General features: G+C 41.5%; 1 protein-coding gene across 2 annotated transcripts in view; it reads left to right on the top strand.

Annotated features, from left to right (window-relative positions):
- GNB4 (G protein subunit beta 4) overlaps positions 1 to 10,600 on the top strand; it is a 36,747-nt gene extending 26,147 nt beyond the window's left edge. The window contains exons 4-10 of one of the 2 annotated variants that reach the window (XM_054713749.1): positions 1,127 to 1,233; positions 2,532 to 2,595; positions 3,986 to 4,043; positions 6,594 to 6,660; positions 6,765 to 6,966; positions 7,946 to 8,162; positions 9,100 to 10,600. In XM_054713749.1, the coding sequence (XP_054569724.1) occupies positions 1,127 to 1,233; positions 2,532 to 2,595; positions 3,986 to 4,043; positions 6,594 to 6,660; positions 6,765 to 6,966; positions 7,946 to 8,162; positions 9,100 to 9,206 (822 nt within the window). In that variant the 3' untranslated portion in view covers positions 9,207 to 10,600. Of the gene's footprint in view, positions 1 to 1,126; positions 1,234 to 2,531; positions 2,596 to 3,985; positions 4,149 to 6,593; positions 6,661 to 6,764; positions 6,967 to 7,945; positions 8,163 to 9,099 lie in introns of both variants that reach the window. The other variant, XM_054713748.1, reaches the window with a different exon arrangement.
- Positions 10,601 to 12,051: the final 1,451 nt, after the last annotated feature.

Here is a 12,051-nt window from a genome sequence, read left to right as displayed (position 1 = left end):
TTAACATCATTACTCTGAACTCTGTTTCAGATAAATTTCTTTTCTCTGCTTCATTTATCTCTTCTGGAGAATTTGCTAGTTCTTTCATTTGGTGGTTGTTTCTTTGTTTCCTCATGTTGGTTGTCTGGGTTTGTGACTATGTTTTAGATAGATCCTCTACAACTCTCAATCTCTAGTGTAGGACAGTGTTAAAGGCTGTTTCTTACTAATTGGATCAGGCAAAGACTCAGAGACCACCTCTGTTTACAGACTAATAGGATTCCGACTTGAATTGTCCCCAGGCATTTGTCCTCAGGTGTGGTGAGAGTTATTTCAATAGGGTGGGGCAGTTGCTTCTGCCTGGAGGTTAATTATTACTTTTAATCTCTTAAGTGGCCTCAGGGCAAGATGTTTTCCAATAGGGTGTGTCGACTGTCTTCCCCCCAGGCAGGGCAGATGTCTATGTGGGAAAGATGTCCTCCACTGTGTGAGGGAATGACTCAGCCCAGGAAACTTGGGGTGTCTGCCTTCTGAGCTCTATCCCCCAAGTCCCCAGTCCTGGATTCTGCTCCAGTCCACTTGACCCTCCCTCTGCTGGAGCACAAGGTGGGTGGCGCCAGAGGGACCTTAGTGTGTTGGCCCTTTAATGGGGTACCCGAACTTTAGCTGCCACTCCCTGGTAGACAGCACCCCACTGCTTTTCACAGCTAGATGTTATGTGGGTACCCTCCTCAGTTTGGTGCTCTGTGCTGGGGAGCCCAGCTTGGGGATTAGATCCCAGAGTTCTCAGTGGCACCCCCCCCCCCACAGCTGAGATATCTCTCCAGGACTTCAGTTGCCGTCTGTGAGTGCCCGGCCAGCCCTTTTATGCCTCCGCCCCTCCTACCCGTCTCTGTGTGGTCTCCACCTTTGGTCCTTGGGTATCAGGGTTCTCTCCTGTGAGTTTTCCGTTGATTATTCTGGAAGCCTTTCTGTATTTCAGCTGTAATTCCAGCTTTTTCCTGGGAGCATGTCCATGCAGCATCCTCCTATTCTGCCGCCATTGTTTATCCCTTCTTATGCCTGATTTCTTGCCTATTAATTGTTTTTACTTTATTTTCTGAGCTATGTCTAAGATAAAGAATAACATTCATGTCGCTTTCTAAAGATCACATCAAATATGGATTCCGTGGGTCGGATACAGATGCGAACAAGACGTACGCTGAGGGGGCACCTCGCTAAAATCTATGCCATGCATTGGGGCTATGACTCAAGGTTTGTACATGCTATCTCCAAACTATCTGCAGAATTATATTCATTAAGAATCTCCATTTGCATTTCCTTTAAAACAAATAATTTTACAGTTAGTAACAAACTATATTTATGAAATGCTTGCAGAAAATGCATCCAAAATGAGACTTTGCTTTCATTAAAAATGTCAGTGACACTTGAAAAGTTTAGAAACCTTTACTATGGAAATAAATTGATCTCTCAAACATATCCATTATTAAATTATCCAGGTAAACTGTTTAGGGTTTCTTTTCTTTGCAGTGGGGTGTTAATACTGTTGTTTACTATGCCAAAAGCAGTTCTATTGTATATTAACCTTGCAATTTCAGTTAATAAGCAAATATTGAATATTGCTATGTACAAGTTTCTGGATATTGTATAATTATTACCTAAATTCGCAAAGGATGGAAGTACATATGTATCGTTAGCTCTACAAATTGCATCTTTCAAGATGCATTCTCTTTTGTGAGACTACTTGGTTAATTCAAATAGCAGTTATGTTTCCATCTTTTACTTTGGTTTGACATTTATTTTATGCTACTCTTCTAATGGTTTTCACTTTCTTGATTTTTTTTTAATACATTTTATTGCTTTTTTACAGAGAGGAAGGGAGAGGGACAGAGAGTTAGAAACATCAATGAGAGAGAAACATTAACCAGCTGCCTCCTGCACACCCCCCACTGGGGATGTGCCCGCAACCAAGGTACATGCCCTTGACCGGAATCGAACCTGGGACCTTTCAGTCCGCAGGCCGATGCTCTATCCACTGAGCCAAACCAGTTAGGGCTACTTGATTTCTTATATGTGTAAATATCTTATCTACCAGGTAGTGGAGGCCTCAAAGGTAGGAAGTATTTTCTGTGTGTACCCATAACACTACCTTCACATTTCAATTGATACTTTTCGATTGAATGAAATATGGTTTTTAGGCTTACATGTACTCTATTGTCATTAAATTTATATCACTAAACACAAACCAGTCAGCTAATACCTACCAGAATCTTGAATAAGAATCCAGAATGCTATCATCATGAAAAAGTTGAATCATAACCAGACATTTTTAGGAAAATGTGTAAATTTTGCTAAATTTTTATGTTATGATGAAAATTTTGGCATGCCGAATACATTTCTGTTAAAGTTGGAAGGCTGTTTTCTGGTATCAAGTTTTTAATTCAAGAAATTATATATATTTTTTCTGAACTGTTCTACATTAATGCCATGCATAACTAATCTAAACTACTTTTTTCTTCTAAGTGTCAAATTATTTTTGTTTGTTCCTCTAGGCTACTAGTCAGTGCTTCCCAAGATGGAAAATTAATTATTTGGGATAGCTATACAACAAATAAGGTAGAATTTCTTAATCATTCTCTTAAGTAACCTATTATTTGATTTGATGTTCATCAGTTCTTTCCTTTATTCTGTTGCTTCCAACTGAAATTTTCTTCTAAGATAAATTTATTCTATTTAATCTAGATCCTGTCTTGAAGCTTAGGCTTTATTTTAATATTTAGCCCTATTTTCATGCCCAAGGACACCTGCAGGAATATTTTTCAATATGTTTTACTAGACTTTCATATTCCATATTTGAATATTAGAGAAGAGTGTGTATCAGTTTTACATAGAAATGATTTTCTAAACAAATTCCCATTCCCCAATGTGCCATGACCCTGAGATTTTTATTTCTAGCTGTGGGTGAGGAAGCTTTTCGTTGGTCCACTCTAGGCACTGATGTGTGTTTGGGCCGCTCGGAAGAGACAGTGGACAGCTTGCGTAGAGCTCCTCTGGGGAAGCCAGCAGGTCCCCCTCAGGTGTCCACTGGAAGGAATGCCTGACACACCGGTGCTGAGTGGGAGTGGAAAAGCCTCAGGAAACTTCCACAGGTCAAATTCCTTTAGGTTCTGTGCACTCTTTTATTAAAGTTTAAAAAGTATTACTTTGTGAAGTAAACAGTATCTTCAGCCTATTGGGAATTTAAAAGTAGCCAAGACAGATTTGCGTTATAACAGTTCTTCTATATTAATTGACATTAAGCATGGGTCTCTCAATTATATTTTCCTAAAACAAGACAAAAATGTGTATTGAAAGTATTATTTTAAGTTAAGTGAGAGCACAGTAGTAATCACACACAATGTGTTGATTCTCTGTATGGACCCCTTAGCCTTGCAAGTCCCATACACGTTAAATTTTACTGCCTGACCTGCCGATGATTGGTGTTGGGTAAGAAGGCACCAGACAGTGGTATGAGCAGGTCGTGGAAACTCCTCCTGTTGTTTAAATTCGAGCCCTATGATTAGAGGAACCATCTCTGCATGGAAGAACCATTTTAATAGACTCTGATACTTATATTACTCAATGTTATGTTGGAGGAAATTCCTCTTTTGCACAGGACTGCAAAGATTTTATTACTTTTTTTATCTTTAACATTTTACATTTAATATTTTAAGTTGTTATATTGCATTGAAATATCCTTGTTCTTGCTTCTCTTAAAAGAATAATTTCTGAAAAGAGCAGTTAAGTTGAATTATTTATAATACAGAAAAAAATAATAGGTATTTCAGTGTGCATTAGTATTTTATTTTTCAGTGTTCTCTTTCTCAGTCCATTGCATTCTTTATTTTACCTTAATTTTTTAGATGCATTTAATTTTTCATAATATTTGCTTCTTCGTAAATAGGTAGGAAGATGAATGACTGTTGTTCCTTAGTGATAGATTTTGTGCATTCCATTTGTTCTGCAGATGCATGCCATTCCTTTGAGGTCTTCCTGGGTGATGACCTGTGCTTACGCCCCCTCTGGTAATTATGTGGCTTGTGGAGGACTGGACAACATCTGCTCTATATATAACTTAAAGACCAGAGAGGGAAATGTGAGAGTGAGCCGAGAGTTACCGGGTCACATAGGTGAGCTTCACTGAATATTGTCCTGTTTTTCTTAAAAAGGTATTATTTTTGTAAAGGTGATAAATTTATTGCAAAAAATTCACACAATAATGAAAATATAAAAAGAAAGCAAATGTTATTTTCTGTATTCTCTGCAACCATATAACATCATAGAATTTTGGCATATATACTTGATTATGTAACAAAGTATATATTAAGACCAGAGACCCGGTGCATGAATTTGTGCACCAGTGGGGTCCCTTGCCCTGGCCTGCAGGATCGGGCTGAAACTGGCTCTCCGACATCCCTCGAGGGGTCCTGGATTGCGAGAGGGTGCAGGCCAGGCCAAGGGACCCCACCGATGCATGAATGGGGTGGGGAGGGATGCAGGAGGTTGGCCAGCTGGGAGCGACCGCAGGAGGGCTCCAGGGTGTGTCCAGCCCGTCTCGCTCAGTCATGATCGGCTGGACCTCAGCAGCAAGCTAACCTGGTCGGAGCATCTGCCCCCTAGTGGTCAGTGCACATCATAGTGAACTGTTGAGCAGCCTTAGCATATCATTAGCATATTACACTTTGATTGGTTGAATGGCCAACCGGTCAACCAGACACTTAGCATATTGGGCTTCCTATATAATAAAGAGGTAATATGCAAATTAACCTTCATGGCCTCACAAGATGGCTGCCTATGACTAGGCCGGCAGGGGGACTAGTGAGGGACGACCAAACGACTGTACAGGAGGCAGGTGCGGGGGCCGTAAGGGGCGACCAGGCTGGCAGGGAGGGCAGTTGGGGGTGATAAGTCCAGCGCGGGGGGGTGGGGCAGTTGGGGTGATTAGGCTGGCAGGTGGGGCAGTGAGGGGCAACCAGGCTGGCGGGGGGGGGCAACCAGGTCGGCAGAGGGGGGCAGTTGGGGGCGACCAGGCTGGCAGAAGGGGCAGTAAGGGGTGACCAGGCTGACAGGGGAGCAGTTAGGAGTGACCAGGCCAGCAGGGAGGGGGCAGTTGGGGGTGACCTGACCAGCAGCAGGGGGCAGTTAAGGGCGACCAAGCCAGCATGGGGGGCAGTTAGGGTCGATCAGGCTGACATGCAGAGGCAGTGAGGGGTGATCAGGCCGGCAGGGCTGGGCAGTTAGGGGTGACCAGGCAGGCAGGCAGGTGAGTGATTAGGAACCAGAGGTCCAGGATTGTGCGAGGGATGTCCGACTGCCGGTTTAGGCCCGATCGGGCCTAAATCGGCAGTCGGACATTCTCCGAGGGGTCCCGGATTGGAGAGAGTGCAGGGTGGGCTGTGGGGACACCCCCATGCACGAATTTTGTGCACTGGGCCTGTAGTTTATTATCTTTATCTACAAAGAGGTAATATGCAAATTAGGCCGGGACGCCGTAATGGGTCATGACTGGACAGGAGGAGGTTGCACACGCAGGTGAGGCCTGGAGCGGAGACAGAGACAGAGACGGGGTCCTGCCCAAGCCGGCGCGGTGGCTCTGGCGACCTGGAGCAGACACAGGCAGGGGGGCCGGGGGGACCTGGGGCGGAAGTCAGGCATGGGTCTTGGCCACCCATGGCGCCGGTCCGGCCTGACTCCTGTGGCAGCCTGTGGGGTGCCTCCTCACACGGCGGGAGGTGGGGTGCCTCCTCGTGCGATTTCAGTCGCGTGCTGGGCCTCTAGTATAAGATAACATTTATAAAGTGTTTTTCACTGTGATAGCACATTGCTTTATTCTCCAGAGTGCACATGAAACCATAATTCAGTGGTACAGCATTTGGTTAGCAGTGTTTATTAGGATTTTTGGCCACTCATCAGGTTTCTGCCTCTCTGAATTCCTTGCAATACTATTTGACCATGCTTTTTACAAAATCTCTACAATGGCATTTCCCTGCCATTTTCATATTTTGAAATACTGGTGAATTCTGAACATTAAAATGCTACCTTTTTCATGAAGCCTTCACTGGGGTGGTAGTTCTAATTTCTCAAAATCTTTCTCCAAGGTACTTAATCCTATCTGCCATATATTGTAGACATTCGAGAGGAGTATGTCTCTCAGGTAATGGTAGTAGGTGGGAGGGACTTCGTCTTACTCAGGTTGTAACTTTTAGAGTGCCCAACATGATGTCATTGACACATTAAATACCTAAGAGAGAGTTAGTTGATACAATTTAGTTTCAGATAGCATAGTTTGAAGTAATTAAAATTTGAAATGTAGAATATACTAAAAAAAATGTCCAGTTATTATATACGTAACAATATATATTAGTGTTTGTCCTTGGCTGGGTAGCTCAGTTGGCTAGAGCATTGTCCTGATATACCAAGGCACATGCAGGGAGCAACCAATGAATGCATAAATAAGTGGAACAACAAATTGATGTCCCTCTCTCTCTCACTATAGATGTATATTAGTATTTCATATGCTAATTGGGTTATTTAATCAATTATAACCTAAAATAACGTTACTCTCTCTGCTATAGGCTACTTGTCCTGTTGCCGTTTTTTAGATGACAGCCAAATTGTTACAAGCTCAGGAGATACAAATTGGTAAGTTTATTTCAGAAGAACACTGATTTGAGTATTGAGGTTGATAGTAGGAACTACTGTAAGAAGATATAATGGTCATTATTTTTATTCATTTTTAATTGCAGTGCCCTATGGGACATTGAAACTGCCCAGCAGACCACCACGTTCACTGGGCATTCTGGAGATGTGATGAGTCTTTCTCTGAGTCCTGACATGAGGACTTTTGTTTCTGGTGCTTGCGATGCCTCTTCCAAGTTATGGGATATTCGAGATGGAATGTGTAGACAGTCTTTCTCTGGACATGTGTCAGATATTAATGCTGTCAGTGTAAGTGAATAGCATTTCTAAGGGACATTTATTGTGCGTTTAAAGTACGAACTCTGTAGCATGATTTTCATAACACATTGCCTTCAAGGATTCTTACAACTTGTAAAGTCTTATAAATAATGTGCTCTTATGACATTGAATTCCCAGATAGTAAGGGTTTGATTTAAAAAAGAAAAAACCAGCCCTGGCCAGTATGGCTCACTTGGTTGGGTGCATCTTGTGTACCAAGAGGTTGTGGGTTCGATTCCTAGTCAGGGCATACACCCAGCTTGTGGGCTCGATCCCAGGTAGGAAGCATGCAGGAGGCAGCTGATCGATGTTCTGCTCTCACATCGATGTTTTACTCCCTGTCCTTTCCTCTCTAAAAATCAGTAAAGACACATCCTCAAGTGAGGATTAAAAAAATAAAAAAGAGCCCTAACCGGTTTGGCTCAGTGGATAGAGCATCTGCCTGCAGACTCAGGGGTCCCAGGTTCGGTTTCGGTCAAGGGCATGTACCTTGGTTGCAGGCACGACCCCAGTGGGGGGTGTGCAGAAGGCAGCTGGTTGATGTTTCTCTCTCATCGATGTTTCTAACTCTCTCTCCCTCTCCCTTCCTCTCTGTAAAAAATCAATAAAATATATTAAAAAAAATAAGAGTACACTTACATAGATTCTTTAAATAGTAATATTTACACTTAAATATTGTAATAAGACATATGGAGGACCAGAGCTAATATTTACTGAATTACTTGCTATGTGTTAAACAGTAGGCTGTGTACTTGGCATATGTTATTTCATTCAGTCTTAACGCACACTCTAAAACTGAAACTAAGGCCCAAAGTGTTGAAGAATCTTTAGTGCCCAACAGCACTCACTGGTAAGAAGCCAGGTTGGAATTTGAATCTAGGTCTGTTTTACCCCAGAGCCTGTTATTACACTGTCTCACGTGGTTTTTGTACATGTCCATGGAATACATGTTTGTTGCTTTTCTTTCTAGTTTTTTCCAAATGGCTATGCCTTTGCCACTGGCTCCGATGATGCCACTTGCCGTCTCTTTGACCTTCGTGCAGACCAAGAGTTATTATTGTATTCTCATGACAATATTATCTGTGGGATCACCTCCGTAGCCTTCTCAAAAAGTGGGCGCCTCCTGTTAGCTGGTTATGACGACTTTAATTGTAACGTGTGGGACACACTAAAAGGAGATCGTGCAGGTTAGTACCTACGTCCACATTACGTTTGGGTTTTGTCAGGGGACGTGAAAGGTTCCCGACTGTTGTTGGAGGCTCCTGGATACCCTGGATCTAGGGAATGGCAGGCCAGCTGTTCTTACTCATGGTCATTGTTGCCATGTTCTCTGAGATGGATTTTCCACTTTCCTCCCTGGAATGGATAAACTGGCCGCCAGTTTAGGGCTGATTTCAGGAGGAAAGCTGGGTGGTAAAACAATTAGCAGCTCAACTTTCTTTATGCCCCATTTTCAGCACAGTTTCACCAGTCTCAACTGGGGATTCTTCTTTGCTCTCCAGCAAATAAGTCTCTACAGCCTCATGTCTTGGTGCACGCTGGAGTCACGTGGCTCTGCAGTGCAGGACACCTGGGAAGCCCGATTCCTGAACACTTTCTGGCATCCTAGTTTTCCCCAGCTCTGCCGCCACCTGCTTCCAGAGATGCCTGGGCTCACGAGGACCTGCCCCTTTGGGAGGTTCTGCAGTGTAATTTGGTTTCTGGGCTCACCGGACCATTTGCTATGAACTGAGCATTTTAGGGTCCACGAAGACAGTCCCCACCATCCAGCTATGTAGCCATTGCCTGCTTTCATACCCTCATTGTCTTTGTGGGGTTTTGTCCTTACCCTTTTAAATTCCTAAGCAGTTCTTGAAGTTTCCGAGGGAGTAAAAGTACAACATGAACATTCCCAGGAATAATTTTCTACAGCCTCTCTTTAAGACATTGTAGGAAAGTTCACAGTTTGCATTTTGGAGCTTTCTGTTGCCCAAAGCCAATTACTTTTTGGAAGTATTAGGTGTTTTGCCTGGGTTGAATCAGTTAGCATCCATAACAAAACAAAAATGCGTTTCTTTCCTGTATTTTTAAACACATGCTTGAATTTAAAACTTGCCATTGCTGTTTACTGGCTTTGTTTTCCAGGTGTTCTTGCTGGTCACGACAACCGGGTCAGCTGTCTGGGTGTAACTGACGATGGCATGGCTGTGGCAACAGGCTCTTGGGACAGTTTTCTTAGAATCTGGAATTAACAGTGCATACAATTTTGCTGTTCTCTGTGGATACCTGGAGAAATCAGTGCTACAGCCTATAGCTGTGATAAAAAAAAAAATTCTGTCTTATATTTGCTGTTGAAAATTTTTCTATTGAGATTACTACATACAAAAGGAAGCTTTCAGTAAACTACAAAACAGAAAAGGATGAAAAAAAAACACACAAAAAAACACAAGGCAAAGGTGCTTGCTAAGATCAAAAGGACCAGTGCATTGAGCTCATTTAACCTTGAAGTTTTGCTTTCACTGTCTAATTGTTTTCTTTGTGTAGAACAAAGTGTACACATGATAGCAACCTGTCATGTTTGATTGCTTTCATTTATGAACTTCATTTTAAACTTTGTATACACCAGAAATGTCACATTTTTTATTTCTGTAATGGGGACACCAGGCACAGTAATAGATGAACGTAATACCATGTGTTTGTCCTTAGGTTTGAAGAGTCTCCTTGAATTCTGACCTCCCTTTTTAATCTAAAAGATCCTGGTTGCTTACTGTATTAAGAATGCTGACAGGTAGCTCCCTGAGGAGAGCCCTTTTGAGTATCATTAGTTTCTTGGTGCATCCTTTGCCATCCTATCAGTTTAAATAAGTGCTCATTTTCAGTCCTTTGAGGGGAAGATAATCTGAAGGGTAGGGGATGGTGATTTCACTCTGAAACTTTAGACATACGTAAGAAACTTCATTAATAGGTAGACAGCAATAATCTCTTATAAATGATTCTTGGCATTTTAAAAAGCAGATTATGATCAAATAACACTCTGGGTAATCCTCTAAATAGTTGGACTTTCCTATTGATTTCATATTCCAAAACTGAGTTTGTAGAGTATACTCATTATTCCAGGACATGGATGAACACTTGGATTGTCCTTGCACCTGAAGAACTTTTCCCAGTGTTCTGTCAGTATGCATCTAGATCTAAGGAAATAGGACAGCGTTGTTTTGAAAAGTGTAAAATCTAACCAATCACTAGATCTGAGTAGTTATAGTTGTGACAGGGCGGCTTTATGAATTCATGTTCACACATATGAAATCTGAATTGATGTAAACTGTCACATTTTAAAAAGGAAACATTTAAGCTCTGCTCTTCTGTAACATTTCTTTCCTTCACACAAAATACTGGTTTCTAAGTGGTGTGGCTCCGCTTTGAAGAATGGCTAGATCCAAGTGGCTCCATTTTAAAGCCAAAAGGAAAATTCCAAGAGTAAGTACTAAAGGAATCAGAGGAAAATACTAAGCAATTCATTCCTCTGCTTGTCAATGGTATAATAAAATGTTATCTATTACTAGACTGCGCCCTCCTGGATTTAAACAAAGATACTCTCCCCCTTGGATTTTCTCCTACAAATAAATCTAAATGATTGACATGGGAAGATTGTTAGTCTTGCTTGATGGTGAAGTCATGGGTTATCCTGATACATTATAGAAGTGTACTGTTAAATCAATAAACTGTCACTTACTGTTGAGAAAGTTCTCTGTTAACTTTTGATCACCTGGAATCCTAAATACTCCCATTTTTTATGTCAGTTCTCATTTTTATATTGTGAATGTGCTAGTAAGTGCACCAACTATAATGAAGTCAGTTTTAACATCAGTTGATATTGAAAAGAGAATAAAATGAATAAAGGAAGATTAAGATATGGGTCCAAAAAACATACTTGTAGATGGCAGGCATGAACGTATATTCATTTATACACAGATTTCTATGAACTTTTTGCTATTAATATTTGTGGACTATATCACTTCGTAAAGAGCAGCTCTTTGAGATTAGGCAAGAGTATTTAAAGCAATATATTCATTTCCAAAAGGGGGTGAAGGTTTGCCATGTAATTCAGCAATTCATTCCAAAATCTTAAGCACTTCTGCCATGTGCAAAATAGCCTTGTATAGAGAGCGTATCCCCTCTACTTTAAAAGTTATTCTAGGAATTTTAGTGAGAGGCACACAAACTATAGTTCTGTGGTCTTAAACATGTTGATAAAAATGATTTATTTTACTGTGATTAGTTTATGTGGATAGTTGAAAAGCAATTCCCATAATTAAATATGTACCAGGTAACTGAAACCTACTAAGATTATGGCTAATTACACGTGACCAGATGGTAACCTCCTTACCACATTAACTCACTAAACTTTTGCTTTCCAGTAATATGGGTTCCAGTTGGTAAATATATTTACTTGCAATTGAAGTTCAGCTGATTAATTCTGTTGTTCATGAGACTTCCTGATGTCCAAAAGAACAATATATAATTTGTAGAAATACTGTAGTTTGAATCTTAGTTTTTGAAGACTTAAAAAATATGACCAAATGTAGTTTTAAAGAACTTGTATCATCAAGAATATGGCCCTGGCCGGTTTGGCTCAGTGGATAGAACATCGGCCTGCGGACTCAAAGGTCCCAGGTTCGATTCTGATCAAGGACATGTATCTTGGTTGTGGGCACATACCCAGTAGGGAGTGTACAGGAGGGAGCCGGTTGATGTTTCTCTCTCATTGATGTTTCTAACTATCCCTCTCCCTTCCTCTCTGTAAAAAATCCAAATAAAAAAAATAAAAAAAAAAAAGAATATGGCTGGTTTGGCTCAGGGGTTGGAGCGTCGGCCCGCCAACCGAAGGGTCACGGGTTTGATTCCTGGACTAGGGCACATAACTTGGTTGCAGGTTGGTCTCGGCCCCTGTTGGGGCATGTGTGGGAGGCAACCAATCGATGTGTCTCTCTCACGTTATTTGTCTCTCTCACACACACCCCCCCCCCCACTCTAAAAAATCAATGGGAAAAATGTAATCAGGTGAGAATTAAAAAAAAAAATTGGAGTTAACTGAAC

This window comes from Eptesicus fuscus, chromosome 3 (genome assembly GCF_027574615.1).
Source record: "Eptesicus fuscus isolate TK198812 chromosome 3, DD_ASM_mEF_20220401, whole genome shotgun sequence".
NCBI lineage: Eukaryota > Metazoa > Chordata > Mammalia > Chiroptera > Vespertilionidae > Eptesicus > Eptesicus fuscus.
This window is presented reverse-complemented; position numbering and strand designations above follow the sequence as displayed.